Raw genomic sequence first — 16,444 nt, 5'->3', positions numbered from 1 at the left:
GGGGAAATTGTGATTGGCGGGTGTGATAGGGGTGGGGCTCTCCAATGTAGTAGCTGCATGCCTCTGTGTTTGGGCGCAATGTGTCTGTGTGTGTGTGTGTGTGTGTGTGTGTGTCTGAGTGTGTGTGTGTGTGTGTGTGTGTAAAAAATAATTCTGCATGAGTGTAAATTAGCCCCTTTAAGCTGTGATGATCTGTACCACTAGCAGACTGATGTAGCGTGTGTGTGTTTGTGTGTGTGCGTGTGTGAAACCCTGCCATGATCTTTGACCCAAAATGCCTACTGAAGAAGCACATGTGAGCGTAGCTAAAGCGTCCAGGCTCACTCTGGTGCTTTATTGCCATGGTTAAACTATTTATTATTGGTATTTACACATGCAGTGTTTTGGGGGGTGGGGGGAGGAGAGGGGAGGGGAGGGGCAGCAGAGCTTGTACATTGAACTGTGTGTGTGCTTATTTTTTTGTGTGTGTGACGGGTCTCCCCTCGTGGTCGCTATGCTGGTCGCTATGCTGGTTGCTATGTTGGTTGCTATGCTGTCTTGCTAGAACAACTGTTTTAGAATGTGCTGTGATGGAGGAGCATCCACCAATTGCATACAAGCAGTGGGGACAAAACAAGGACTGAGACCTTTATTTTTTATGTTGCTTTATCTTTGAACTTTTAACATTTGCATTTAGACAAATTGTCATGGTACATGAACGATTGTAAGACTGCAGATATAAAAAATATATATCTAATGCTTTTGGCTAAAGAGTTCAAACAACTCCATGGTCCTGTGTTTGAATCTGACTTCTATTCTGTGGAGTGTCACACGTTCTCCCCTCATTGATTTCTGATGGGTTTTTTGCTTTCCTCCCACCTTCCCAAACATTCTGACCAGTGTATTGGCTATGCTAAATTGCTGCTATGTGTGAAAGAGTGTGTGAATTCAAGTGTGCATGCTGGCTGGCGATAGACTGGTGTCCCTTGCAGGGTGTATTCCCATCTTGTACCCAGTGTACTTGGGATGTGTTTTGTATCCACTGTGACACTGAACAGGATAAAATAGTTACTGAAGATGAAGTTATTATTTTTTTTTGCCAGCGTTTGTTGTTTCACTGACAAATACGAATAATACAAAAGCAGAATCCTGTAACTGCAAAGGTTTCACTTCAATGAGAAATTCAAGCCTGTCTCTAAAGCTTAACCCAGACAGACCCATGACAGAGATATTATTCATGCCATATTAGTGTCCAGACCATTCTCTATGGCTGCAACACTAATCTTCCTCTTTTTTAATTTTCAATTTATTTATTATTATTATTATTATTATTATGATTATTATTATTATTATTGTTGTTGTTGTTGTTGTTGTTGCTTTTATTTTATTTTATTTTTACAAAAGTGCTTCCCAAAACTAATTTTTATTTGTTGCCAAGGAAGTGTTCAATTGAACTGGATCTCTTCCTCTCCAGCCCTGCTTCCTGTGTGCTGATTGGTGGATGTTGGCTCGTGTTGATAGTTTACACAGGGTTTTGTCCGTTGAAATGCCTTAAGTATTTAACAATCATAATTTATTACTAACTGTAGATATTGTGGGTACATATTTAATTTTGTATAGTTTTTTGGGTCATATTTTGTGATTTGAATCATATTTTATTTATTTAGAGAAAACACAAAAATGGAGTAAGACTCTTACCTCATGTTTGAGTTGGTTTTGCAGGAATGCTTTTCGCATGCGGGTGGTCGTGTTTGTGCGTGTTTCTTCCTTGGTGCTGTGACCTCACTGACATTCCGCTTGCTGATTGACCGGATGCGGTGGCGGAGTGCGAGTGCTCTGGGTTTGAGTCACTGTCCTGTTTGCACTCTTAGTTTTATCGGGGCCACCCTCTCACTGGCATATTTCCTACCACTCTGGCAATCTCCATTCTCTCTCTCTCTCTCTCTCTCTCTCTCTCTCTTTGTCTGACTGTCTCTCTCTCTCTCTCTCTCTCTCTCTCTCTCTCTCTCTGTCTGTCTGTCTGTCTGACTCTCTGTCTGTCTGTCTGACTCTCTCTGTCTGTCTGTCTGTCTGACCCTTTCTCTCTGTGTCTGTCTGTCCATCTCTCTCTCTCGCTCTCGCTGTCTGTCTGTCTGTCTGTCTGTCTGACCCTCTCTCTCTCTCTGTGTCTGTCTGTCCGGCGCTCTCTCTCTCTCTCTCTCTCTCTCTCTCTCTCTCTCTCTCTCTCTCTCTCTCTCTCTCTCTCTCTGTCTGTCTGACTATCACTCTGTCTGTCTGTCTGACTCTCTCACTCTCTCTCTCTCTGTCTGTCTGTCTGACTATCTCTCTATCTGTCTGTCTGTCTGTCTGACTCTCTCACTCTCTCTCTCTATCTCTCTCTCTCTCTCTCTCTCTCTCTCTCTCTTGTTTTCACTCTAACTCTCTTTGTCTTCATATTTCTCTCTTTTGTCCTTTCGTCCCTCCTTGCACTGTCTTTACCTGTCAATGCTTCATCTTTTATACTCTATTCTACACCTTTCTCCTTTCTGACAGCTCCTATCTCTTCCTCTTACTCTTCATCTGCCAGAGGACATCAGCATTCTGTAGTGCAGGGTCAGGATTAACATTAAAAGCACAAATGATTTTTGTTTTTTAAAACTGCATGTTTTACTCAGGTTTGAATATATTACACAACAGAAGTAGAAATGTACAATTAAAATAAAAAGCACAGATATTCTACTACTAATATTTCAGAGGATTAATTTTTTTGCTGCTGCTTGCATTGAATAAGAAAAAAAAATCCAGAAGGTGCCAGTGACAGGGGTGCCACAGACTGTCCAGCTGTGGGTGTTTATTATTATTATTTATTTTCTTTTTTTTTTTTTTTTCACTAGAAGATCTTCTAGCAGAAAAAAATAGAATTAGACTATTTATCATTCATATTAAAGCAATAGCGCCTCCTGCTGAAGAGACTGCTGTTAGATGTCTGGTCAAGTAAAAAGCTCTGCGTGAAATTATCTTTTGGTGGAATTTTTGTACCTTATTTATTACTACTACTAATAATGATTTTAAAAAGTTGCATCGCTAAACCCAAACTGTTTTGTTTGTTGGTTGTTTCTTTTCTTTTCTTTTCTTTAAAAGCTTGTACATTATCCTTTTTGTATGTGCTCTTTTTATAATAAAAGCTAAAAATTTCCAAAAAAAAAAAAAACAGTCTACTGTCTGTAATTATATACAATGGGGTGAGGAAAAGCTGAGATTATTCATTTAAACTATAAAATGAATTAGTGTTTTGAAATATTTAAAACAATTTGGGATAATCTCTTCTATTGAGACGTGTATTAAAAGGTATATAATTTAAATTGTAATTATTTAAACCCCACTATATGGACAATCTCTCTCTCTCTCTCTCTCTGTATATATATATATATATATATATATATATATATATATATATATATATATATATATATATATATATATATATAGTGGGGTTTAAATAATTATTTAAAATCAATCAATTTAAAATCAATTTAAAATATGTATAATAATATATATAATATATATATTATTATGTATAATATAACCTTATATAATATATTATGTATAATATAACCTTTCAGATATAGTGACAGTAAATGTATTACATTAGGATTTAAGATCATAAGAATATTACAAATCAATTGAAACACTGTGTAATATATATGGATAATATATATATTCGATGGCGGGCATATATATATGGCATATGTATATATGTATGGGCACGGTGGCTTAGTGGTTAGCACGTTCGCCCTCACACCTCCAGGGTTGGGGGTTCGATTCCCGCCATCGAATATATATATTATCCATATATATTAGGTGTTTCTAATGAGCAGCTTCTATGAGATTGAGGGGATATTATCTCACTACAGTGTTTCAATTGATTTGTAATATTCTTATGATCTTAAATCCTAATGTAATACATTTACTGTCACTATATCTGAAAGGTTATATTATTATCTACCAAAGTAGCAGGTCTTTATTTCAATATTTAAAAAGTAGATACAATAGCTAAAATGTGTAACATATAACACTTATTACTCAAGTATTCATAATTTTGAAGTCTCACAGTGAAGGCAGTGTGAATTCCAAAAGTAAACCTGACACCTTACTTGATTCATTCTTTCGTTAACATGTTATATGTTTTATGCCTGTTGAAGAACTACAATAATAAATATTTACTTGTTCATAATTCACATTTTAGACTGACTGCCAGGTGTTTCTCTGGTTACAGAGTATATAAGAGTTATATGCTTCTAGATCTAGACATCCAGCCAGGCTACAGGTGATGATGACCACCATCCAGTGGACCAGCCTCTGTTTTGATAAGGAAACCCTTTATTTTTCTTTCATGGAAAATACAAACAATCTGAGAATGGGATTGTGACCTATGTCCAGGATTTAGATTTTGTGATGTTTCAACTTCATGTTATAAGAGACCTTTGGATACAGTAGTTACCAGTTCCATCTAAACATTACTTAAAATCTTAGACTGGACCTTTTCTCCCTTAGATATTCATGATTGGCATGAATGCTCAACTCTCAGATGTCACCATCTGTCACTGCACACAACTTTTGTATGGTTTTTGCCAACCAACTATCTTTTTCATCTCATATCACTTAGTCATGCTCAGGATCCAGGCATTCGTGCATCATATCCCTTCTCAGATGCCTGACCAGTTTTTTGTAATTTTGAGACTGGATTTTTTCCATCCTGCCCCTGTGCACTATCAGTCCCCTGCACCTAATTCAAAGTGCAGCTGCATGACTTGCTTTCAGCTTCCTCAAGCTTCCTCAACATACCACATTGCATTGCTGCCTCCACTAGCTTTCTGTAGCTCTCACAATTGCCCTCACCATAGCTTATCACCAAGCTACCCCATCTTTGTAGGACATTTTTTGTACCACAGCAAGAGAACTGAGTGGGGAGGTGGTGTTTGGATATGTTTCATAATATCTCTGTATCAACAGGTACCATGGGCACTCTCAGCACTCACTTAGCAGCAGGAGCAACAGCAGCCACATAGCAGGTCTGTCTACAAAGACCAAACCTGCCTACATTCCATCTTGATTAATAAATGCTTGCTTACTTACTATACTTCGAGAGTCATGGCTAAATTAGTTATTGTCTCTGCAATGTACAGTATACAGTAGTCCTGCACTGTTGTGCACCTTATAAGTCCTATAAGTCACCTTATATGACTTGCAATGGAGACTTTTATCTCAGAAATTATGCACTGTACAGCTCTTTGTATGTGACAACTGCTCCCAGGGGATTCTAACAATTGCTGCATGAGAGTGTCTTGTCTCATTTACCCAGTCAGTTTATTGTGAAAGAACAAAGAGTCCATTATTTTAAGGGGAAAATATCTTGAACCCTAGAGTGCTAGCAGTATATAGCCAGATCCCTGCTAGCTGGTTAATGGCACAGGAATTGGAATAAGCAGGAGCAACCCAGTGGGGTGAATGAAAGCTGAATGAAGTGAAAAGTGACTCAAGTCCTGGTATTGTGACTTAACATGTCTGGGATCAGTATTGAAAATACATGCTATGGTTTCAGAAAAAGAACTTAGCCATGTTAGTGGAATGGAGTGATACTGCTGGTCAGCTAGATGACAGATATGGAGATATTTAAGATGGGAGATTTAAAGGATATAGCCTTAAAAAAGAGTGCTTACCCAATTTGATGATAACTGGTGAAAAGCACAGTGATTGATAATTAATAAGACTATTGATAAGGCAATGGTAATAAGTTAAAACCTAAACAAAGCTGAGTTCCATAGCATTTCTAAAGAAAACCACTTGCAATGTATAGGAAATACACTCACACCATCATCAGCTTTGGATTTGTTAGTTCTAGCGCATTCTAGACAGTCTAGCTCAAGCTGTTATAATAGCTCAATAATAGCTTAATGGCTAGAACAGGTGTATTTGTGGTCCAATATGCATACACGGTGAGAAAAATAATGGGAAAAAATGGCTGTATGACAGTGGTATTTATTGCAAAAATTGTATCACTTCATGACCATTTTGGAAGTTCTCAGCATAAGGTATACAGGCACACAAGGGTTAAATAGAATTTATAAAAAAAAAAAGTTTTTTTTTTTTAAATAAAACTTTTTATATACTCACAACTGCAATAGATTATGAAGCTGTTGCACAAAGAAAAACAAAAGGTTAATAATGTAGGTATACTATATGGCCAAGAACTTGTTGACACCTAGTGATCACACCAATATATTGCTATAGGTTCCTACAGACACAGTTGTATAGGATGTAACACCTCTGTATCAACTATGAGGCTCAAACCATTGACAATGCCAATGCCAATGACAATGCCCTTGTGCACAAAGCAAAGTCTATGACTGGAAGATCCGATCTCACTAAAGTTCTTGTGTCTGAATGGGAAAATCCCCACAGATGCTTCGTCCTCTAGTGGTTACTGTAGATATCCTAGAAGAGTGGAGATTATAACAACAAACGAGGGACTCTATCTTGAATGGGATGTTCACAAAGCACATATGGTGTGATGAACAGGTGTCCACATATAATGGCCATATAATGTATTTATATAAACAAAAACTTTGAACATGCACACACAATTAAATAACATATTCTGTTCAACCTGTTTTGTGTACTTACTTTTTTTCTTTTTAATTTAGATGCTATTTGATGCAAGTTAGCTTTGAAGAGATATGTTTTAATTTTGCAATTGCTGTGATGATATGATAATAGTTATATTAAATATCACAATCTTCTCAGTTTTTAAGCGCAGAATAAAATGTCATAGAACAATAATGTAATTACCGTATGGATTTTTTTTTTATCTCATTGCATTCAGTTATATTCATCTATGATCGAACACTTGTCACAAATTGAAGTACTTTTCTTTGCTACTTTTTTCCACTTCTGCTTTAAGTTTAGCTATTTTAAAATGTTATATGTTTGTACATATTTATTATTTTGTGTTGTTTCCACTGAGAAAGTTGACACTGTTTAGGTACGTCATGGCCTTGCATACTACCAAACTATAATAGGTTTCAAACATGCTACATTGCCGCCCTTTTCCCTTGTCCAAATCCTTCCATGCTATGCTCATCAGCTCTGCATCCACTGTGGCTGAGCTGAACAGGAAGTTATAGCAGCAAGGGTTGTATCGCACATGTCGTTCTCCAGAAAAGCGCGCACTGTGAGTAGCCACAATGCCCGCTGCTCTTGCACACAGACCAATCAAGACATCTGAAGGGAGAGCTAGGTCTACATCTTTAGAGGCCACATAAACTTTACGCACTACATCCTGAGACATCAGGAAGGCAGGTCCAGAGCAGTAATCAGGGAAATTTCGGTCTGGATAGAGATGGAAGGAGATATAGTGGGGTTTGTTATAATTTCGTTCAGGTGAGGCATGATGAATGACCCTGCCCAGGTACAGATCTTCGGGGTGGGTACGGAGTGTTAGCAGGTACGTGCTGAGTGCTGCAACATTTAAAAAAACCGAATCATCTGTCAAAACAACAAATCTGGCCTGAGGACAGAAAAGCAGAACCCAATGCAGAGCTAGTTTGACCTGACCCCAGTGATTTCGTGACAAAGGCCCTTCACACTGTACAACGTCACCATGATGGCCAGACTCTTCCCACAACTCTTGGTGTTCTGTCTTCAAGGTGGATGGGTTTAAAAAGAACAGCGTCCGTACTGCCACTTCCTGCACCACTGTCTGGTTACCCCAGGAGTTTCTGATTGCGTCTCTCTGGCTGGCATTATCTGGATCACTAAACACAATAGTCAGAAGAAGTAGATCTTGGTGTTGAAGGCAGGGCTTGGAGCCAATAGGGTAAATCTGCGAGGAGTTGGGCAGGGTATCGCTCAGGTCCAGTTTGCGTGCACGCTCACGGAGTTCAAGTACAGCACGATCAGTATAAGCGGCTGGAGAAGACTGGAGTAGGAACTCTTCCACAATGTCACCACCAAATAAAAGTGCATGGAACAGCACAACATTGCAGAGCAGGAAACACCACTGATGGGTTTGCAACCTGAACACACAGAACTGAACAGAAAGAAATAACTTATTAATGTATATATTTATCAATTATTTATAGATCATAAAAGAAAACTAAAAGAGTTAGATCTAAAAATGACAGAAAATCAAAAGAAAGAGAAAAAAATAAGATGCTGGATAGTGAATATAGCAACACAATTTTCTTTACAGGGAATAGACAGGTATGAATGCGAATGTACTAGAAATGTGAGAAGGACCAGACTACTCAAGCTTTTAAAACAACTTATAGTCAATACAGTAAGTTATGGACTGAATACCAGATTTGAGGTTTGTATAATTATTAACTGTATTCTGTTAAAGCCTAACATTCAGAAAGGGAAAAAAATAGTAGAATACTCATAAAAAGAATACTCATATTCCCAAGAGTGTGGGACGATTGATTCAAGGAAAGTTCTAGAATTATTGGGATCAAATGAACTTTTATAAGGTTTTCCTTACCCGCATGATGTCCCATGAAGAAATACTTTCTCCTTTGTATCTGTTTCGTTGTAACCTTCTTGAGCTGTGTGTGTGTGTGTCTGTGTTAGTGTGTGTGTGTATGCTTGAACATAGACATATACAGCAGTCACCTGAGCTCTGTTTCCATGTACTGTAAGGTAACACCAGACAGGTTACATTATACCTTTCTGGATAGAGACAGGCTGCTCTAAGTCATTAATATATTAATGAGGATTTAATACATCCAAGTTAATGGCAGATCAGCTCAGTTAGGGCAATCATAATGTATTTATGTATTTTATAAATGTATTTTAATTAGGCTTACATACAGTTAGCGCAGCATATGCAGCGTATTTTTGTATAATTTACATTATGATTTGTACTGCAATTATATAATTATGTGGAACAGAATTAAGGCTAATTCTTCAATGAGAAAATGCTAGCAATTTATTAAGCATTTTACTATTTTATTACATATTTATATCTAATACTATTCCAAGGCATCAACAGACTTGAATTACTGTAATAACTGTGTAACATTAATGTGTGTAATAACTGTCCAACATTCATTTGTTTGTTTCTTCATCCATTAGTTCCTTCCTTCCTACCAACCCTGGGAACAATGCAGAGTTCACTGCAGAGATAGAAATACATTCTGAATGTAATGCCAGTCCATCTGAGTGCACAATGCATGTAAATAATCATAAATCTTTTCACACCTAAATTCAATCTAATGTAGAAATCCACCTACAGGCTTTATTGTGAGGTGGGAGGAAACAGGAGAAAATGCAGAAACTCCACACAAATACAATAATCAAGCACAAGATTAAGGCAGAGACCATTGAGCATCGAGAAAACTTTCCCTTTCTACAGAAAAATCTTAAATTATCAAGAAGGTTTTTATTATTATGGTTACTTTTTTACACTTAATTTTATATGAATCTCTCTGCAAAATGCATTTGTGAACTAGTTGTGACAAAATGTTTTGAAATGTGTGTTTTGGTCTGTGCTGTCTCAACCACCACTACACAGACAAAGCTGAAGACCATGAGAAGCAAGGAAAATGCATTCAGCTAGAATTTGGGTGTGTCTAAAAACAAAGTTCTGTTCACTTAACAGGAGTCAAATTGATGCAGAATTTTCTATTCTAATACCAAATATAAGATTATTAAATTTTGTTTCTAGATATTTCTACTACTTGACAGCTTTATGATGTATAATATTTGCTAATATTTGAAAAAACTATATAATTGTGAAGCCTGTCAATTTCTCTTGCTGTGTGGAACAATGACTCTTGGTTTTATAACCCTTTAATCTGCAACATGTTTTATCTTCAGGTTCTTTTACAGAAACCGTGTGTGTGTGTGTGTGTGTGTGTGTGTGGTGTGTGTGTGTGTGACAAAGGGAAAGGTGTGTTATTTGGGGGAAAATTCCCAGTAAACCACCTGTACCAATATGTGTGTGTGTGTGTGTGTGTGTGTGTGTGTGTGTGTGTGTGTGTGTGTGTGTGTGTGTGTGTGTCATGTCAGTGTGTTGGTATATGCCTAATGTAAACTAACGATAACATGATAGCAAAATGCAGGCATTATTTAAGCCATTTATCAGTCATTTATCATCAAGTAGAAGTCAGTCTTGAGGTCCTGTGTGTATGTGTGTATGTGTGTATGAATGTGTTGAGAAGGAGAGAGAGCGAGAGAGAAAGAGAGAGTAATATCACAACCCAAAGAGCTGGAACGACACAATGTCAAAGTAAGTACAGTTGAGTACATTGCGTGGGTGAGTATTTATGTGCAAAGGTATCGAACTTGCGTCATCTGCTGAACCAATGGAAAGAAATTCAAATATAAATGCAACCTAAATGATTCAGAGAAAGTTATTACTCCCAAGTTCTGACATTTCTATTGCAAATTATTTTTTTAATTATTTTTTATTTTTTTATAAGTTTAACATTTAACTCTCTGCTGAGAAGAATGTAGATTTAAAAACGCCTGCAAGCTGACTCACTGGTTTCCTATTCCCTGTATATTTATGATGTGATATGTAATAATGACTCAGATCCCCTATTTAGAACACTATAAAGCCAGTATAGAGTCGTCTGTGATTCAGCTTCATGGTGAGTGTATAACTGATCTCAGTGGGATGTATAAGCACAGTGTATACAGGGTATATACAGTACTGTATATTGGTATAATATATGGAAATAACATACCACTACATAAAGTGAATAAAGATATAATAAACGTGCATTGTATATGATTCGATTTAGAAACACATCCAGTTTTAAGTAATTTAAGAAAGGCTGCCCACCTTTTTTCCCCTAGTTTCATACTTTTCTTATGTAATGATTTGTTGTTAGCTGAAAGAAACCATTAGAGTAGACTATCCGCTAGATGGCGCTGTGTCTCTAATTAATAGCGCAGGTTTAACCTGAAATAGTGCACTGAAATAGTTTGGTGTATATGCGGTGTAGAACTATTTGGGATTTGGCAGCGTCTGTGCTGGTGGTTTATGATCAGCAAGTTAAAAGGAATATTCACGTAGAATAAACTATTATTAAATTGTTGTTTGTGTAATTAAAAAAAAAATTCTAGAATTAGCCGGTTTTGTACCGAAGTGTCTCCACATCGAGGTAAAGGTGATGTAGGATTATTTGCATCTCGCGTGGAAGAGTCGCCGTCTCGCGAGGAGACGCTCTTTCTGCCGCGTGCGCTAACCGCAGACGAACGCAGCCCGGGGGAGTCGGTCATGCGTGGCGCGTGCTACACCAACCGCACTTTCGTGGACGACGACGGGCGCGCAGCGCGAGACGCACCGACACCAAGGTACCGCGCGTTCCACGACCCCACTTACACCCTGCCCTCGGCACCGTCTGTGACCAAGTTATTTATATAATAATAATAATAATAATAATAATAATAATAATAATAATAATAATAATAATCAATAAATAAATAAATAAATATATCACATATTTATGAAAAACTATTTATGCACTCATGCATGTATATGTGCTTAAAAAAACACATGATCTAAAAAGTATATATTGCAGATGTGGCAGTGACGTCAGTGTGTTCTAATGGAAGTAAATTGTTTGATGATTATTCAGTAAGATTTGATCTTTTACTTAACGTTTTGATAGTTTGAGACATATTTAGTAGTTTTTAGTAGTAAGAGTCCAAACATTTTTTGCAAAAGGAGGGAAAAGTCGCTGCTGCTGCTGCTGTGTGTGTGTGTGTGTGTCTGTGTGTGTGTTTATATCTAGACAGCAAACATCTCTGTACATATGATGCTTAACTTGTCTTGACATCCTTTCTCTTTCCTCACTCACATGATTTATTTCACAAAATTTCACTTTAAGTCGTTTCTGGTTCCGCAATTTTGTTCACCTCTTTGTTTGCTAGATTCAATGAATGCATTTAAACAAGAATAAAAAAAAATCCATTTACTGCAACCGTTATCTATTACTAGATAGACCTGAACACTGAAGGCTATATGATTATTTTAGGAAAATGAATGTGTGTTAGTAAATACATGCAGCAGGTAATGTTTCCACCTTACAGTTCCAGGGTACTTGTTTATTAAGCTTAGGTTACTGTCAGTATGGTGTTTTGGATGTTCTGCATCGATTTTCTTTGGGTTCCCCAGTTTCCTCCCACCTTGGGTTCTGCCAGTAGATGGAATGACAATGCTAAATTTTGTGCAAATATGTGTCTGAATGGTGCTTTGTAACATACTGGCATCTCATCCAGGGTGGACTCCCACCTCACACTCAGGGTTCCCGCATATCCACAGTGACCAGAATAAAGCAGGTTCTTGCCTTTTTTCGTTATCTCATCTCATTTGTTTGATTATATTTTAGCTAGATTCTTTGCTGTCTTTCTCAGTTTTTATATATTTAAAAAAAACTGGGGAAAAAGACTGAAAAGAAGCTGGATAAAATATATCTCTATAGCAGCTGCAACAAAACTCAGTTCAGTCTGTAGTCCATGTTATAAAAAATATATATATTTTGAGTACAAGACCATGTAAATGACCCAGCCTGTGTATAAATACAACATATCCTTATATCTATTTTAGGCAGATGTTCCATTGACTTCTGTGTTACTAGCTAAATAATTCCAAGCTTATAAGTATTTTATTTATTTTATTAATTAACGTCCTATTGAATGAAGTATGTCATTATACAATTTTGCTTATTAATCAAAAGAATGCTTGCTGTTTATAATACACGTCACAAATCGAGCAAACAAAAAGAACGACATATGGAAAACAGGATCAAAATGAAATAATTCAAAAAGGTCAAAACTGGGAAATTAATCAGAGAATAATGCTCTAAATGGCTTATTTGCATTTGGTGTTATGAAACATTTCCCTATTGAAATACTGCAGCTCAGTGTGACGGTGAGACAGCATGTCCTTCAAGTTTCTCTAGCTGTTGTTCCTGTATATATTATATAAGGTATTTTGTATTTGAGATCTGTATAAAATAGGTATGTTTATGCCGTCATGGTTACGTATGCACGGTGCTTGCAGCAAAGGGGCTTTGTTAGTGTTATTATAGCGCTAATGAACATTATTATAGTTAATGTCAGGCACCACTGTAAGAATACCACTATTGCAATTGTGGAAGACTGTGCAATTAACCCATTGCTAGCAAACCGGATGGTAAAACCCTTCACAAATAGCATTCGGAAGAATGTTCGAGTTGTAAGACTGAGCTGGACTGTGATCTGGATTAGGATCAGTGACTGACAAAGCAACAAATCAAGCAGGAAGAAGATTATAGTACAAATATTTAGACATATGCTGGTGCCTCTGCTTCACTACACATTGGGAAACTGATGACTCAGTTTCCAGTGATCTAATTTCTCCTCAGCAAAACCCCAAACATATAAAATAGTTATATTTCTTAGTTTAATCTCACACATTTCTGTCATGTAAGTCCAAGCAGAATTGTAGTCTAGTTAGTGGATTTTTAAAAAATCATTAAACACTAAAGACTCTAACAAACCGTTTACAGAACGTAAATTAAAGTTAAATATCGCTAACATAAGTAATCACTTGAGAGACACAACAATGATAACAAGTTACCTACAGTTGTAGATGAAGATTTCATCTTTAATTTTTCATCTAAAACACTACAGAAAATATGACACAATATCCAGTAAGGTAACATAATGAGCACCAATGCTCCCTGGTGTTTGTGGTGCATTGTGCGTTTTTTAGGGAACAAACATTCCAATGGCCCCGAAATATTTTGTGATCTAGAAAGCCCTTAATATAGGAAACTCCCTGATCAGTGCCCTGACTAATGAACTAGACAGCTGAGTGATACACGGGAGCAGGGAACATTTAGTTAGAATGAACAAATAATGATTGAGAATCTACAGCTGTGTGTTTATAATGGCAGGATACTTCTGTGCATCTTAATTTTCAGTGAGCTGAGATTCAGAGGTCTGCGAACCCGAATGGTAGGTAACCTTGAGACAAGCAGCTCAACTGGTTTGCATGTTTCTGTACACAAACCAGTGTTTTTCTTTAATTGAAAGAGGTTAAGGTAAAATGTGCTCTTGAATAAAATAAAAAGAATGCTCCAATGTTCAAATCCCTGCCTCCTGAAAGTAAAATAACATTTATCTGCTAGCTTCTCCAAACCGGCTTATATACAGGTGCATCTTAAAAAATTACAATATTATGGAAAAGTTCAATATTTTTTGCAAGTTACTTCAGAAAAGAAAAAGTGTATATATTCTAGACTCATTACATGCAAACTAAAACTTTTCCAAGCATTTTTTCATTTTAATTTTGATAATTGTGTCCCACAGCTCAAAAATATTGAAAAAGTGTATCTCTAAACATTAGAATAGTTCATTTCCATTTTGAGCAAATCACGATTTATGCAGTATAAATACCACAAATCTGACAGTCTAGTTCAGTGTACACTTCCACAACCATGGGAAGCCACAGAGAATCATTGCTGAAAGGGCTGGCTGTTCATAGAGTGCTGTATCAAAGCACATTCATGAAAAGTTTGCTGGAATGGCGGGAGTTAAGTATGATAGGAATGGGGATGACTGTAGCCTCGAGAAGATTGCCATCGATTCAAGAAGTCAGTGTTTTAAGAGCCAGCACACACAGATGTGTCCAGGAAATGGGCGACAAGTGTCGCATTCCTAGTGTCAAGTCTCTCCTGAACCAGAAACAATGTCAGAAGCATCTTATCTGGACTCAGAACTGAAGCATTACTCAGCGGTCCAAAGTCCTCTTGAAAGTAAATTTTGCATTTCATTTGGAAATCAAAGTCCCAGAATCTGGAGAAATAGAGGAGAGGCACAGAATCCAATGTGCTTGAAGTCCAGTGTGAAGTGTCCACAGTCAATGATGTTTTGTGGTGCAGTGTAATCTACAGTGTTAGTTCATTGTTTTTTATTAAGTCCAAAGTCAATGCAGCTGTCTACCAAGAGATTTTAGAGCGCTTCATGCTTCTATCTACTGTCAAGCATTATGGAGATGCTGATTACCAGATGCTGATTACTGATTACATTACACCTCAGCAGTGCCACAAGCTGATCGCCACCACCCTGCGTCGCATTGACACAGTAATTTGTGAACCCCAATCAAATATTAAGGACATAAATGAACATACTTTACTCAGAAGTTTGATGTGTCTGTGCAAAGCTGAAAGCCATAAACAAATGCCTCAGCTGATGAAAGATTGACATCACATTTGAGGGAAACATTGTTTAAAGCATGTTTTCCAGAGGATGAAAGATTTATAATAAATTAGTTCAGTTTGCCACGGTATCTGTCAACGTCTGTTATGCAGCACATTGGCCATGCTATGTCAAACAGTTTAAAATAGCACTTGGTGTGCATGATCACCTGGGAACAGTGTAAATCGCTTTTTTCTCCTCTGTTTTCATGACCATTTCCATTTCGCAACTAACTCACATTTGTCAAAAAATGTCTGCCTTTTTTTTTTCTCTATTTAGTGTTCCTGATCAAATCAAATCAGATTTTATCCTGTTTCCTGTTTGCTCCTCCTCTCAGGGTGACTTCTGACTGCTCCCAAATGCTCAGTGGGGTTGTGCTCAATGTTCAGGGACTGAAGATGGCCACTGGTGAACCTGATGTCCCACCCCTCCAAGGTCGTGCCCGTTTCCGAGAACTGTTGCTGGGCGACCAGCCATGTCAAAGTGAGGACAGGTATGACATCCTCCTTTTATCAGCAGTGGCTAAGCATTGCAGTGATACACGAAGCATCACTTTATATTACACAAGCCTGGACGCAAATACCCAGTGTTTCTCAATTGCCCGATTCAATGATTTGTGTCATTCTGTGCTGTGCTGTGGGTGAATTGGTGGTAGTGATGCCTTTTCTCACATAATACATAGCCTAGAGTTTGGATCTGCATGTGACAGTGTGGGAGCTGTTGATGCAGAGCTAGGAGTGTAACTAATTTCATAATTTCAGGCTGACTAAATGAAAGAAAACAGACAGAGCCATGACTAATACCCAAACTGGTTGTGAGTGGAGTATCTTCAACAGACTGAAACATAATGCAGATAGTGCTGTGTAAAGCTCACAGGCTATGAGAACATCTACCACTTACCTTTCACTGACTTTGCATTGTTGCAGCAGAGAGTGTCGTGGACAGCAGACCTGCTGCTCAGTTCTCTAAGATTAAAAAAAGCACCTTTTGTGATTTGGTACTGCAGGGTTCAAATTGGGCAGTTAAGCTCCCTGGACACAGAAGAGTGGGCACTTATACTTCTTCAGTAATCCCTATAACCATCAATGCAGCAGGTAGATAAAGAACAAGGCAAGGTATAGTAGTTAATAGATGTTCTCATAGCTTGTGAGATTGCTCATAGCTTATAGATAGCTTTCTCGTAGGTAACACATAGCTTAAACAAAGCCATTTTCAACATTGCAACAGTTGAATG

General features: G+C 37.5%; 2 protein-coding genes across 2 annotated transcripts in view; one reads left to right on the top strand and one right to left on the bottom strand.

Annotated features, from left to right (window-relative positions):
* Positions 1–6,958: 6,958 nt before the first annotated feature.
* Positions 6,959–11,122, bottom strand: LOC132860374 (beta-1,3-galactosyltransferase 9). Its single transcript, XM_060891563.1, has 3 exons — positions 11,107–11,122; positions 8,498–8,577; positions 6,959–8,047 (listed from the first exon to the last, which is right to left on the bottom strand). The coding sequence occupies exons 1-3, from the start codon at positions 11,120–11,122 to the stop codon at positions 6,959–6,961; spliced, it is 1,185 nt and encodes a 394-aa protein (XP_060747546.1).
* A 48-nt stretch (positions 11,123–11,170) lies between these two features.
* Positions 11,171–16,444, top strand: part of kcnt1a (potassium sodium-activated channel subfamily T member 1a) — a 45,130-nt gene continuing 39,856 nt past the window's right edge. Inside the window, exons 1-2 of the mRNA XM_060890761.1 lie at positions 11,171–11,319; positions 15,548–15,703. Of these exons, the coding sequence (XP_060746744.1) occupies positions 11,243–11,319; positions 15,548–15,703 (233 nt within the window). The 5' untranslated portion in view covers positions 11,171–11,242. The remainder of the gene's footprint in view (positions 11,320–15,547; positions 15,704–16,444) is intronic.

This window comes from Tachysurus vachellii, chromosome 17, assembly GCF_030014155.1.
Source record: "Tachysurus vachellii isolate PV-2020 chromosome 17, HZAU_Pvac_v1, whole genome shotgun sequence".
Classification (NCBI taxonomy): Eukaryota; Metazoa; Chordata; class Actinopteri; order Siluriformes; family Bagridae; genus Tachysurus; species Tachysurus vachellii.
This window is presented reverse-complemented; position numbering and strand designations above follow the sequence as displayed.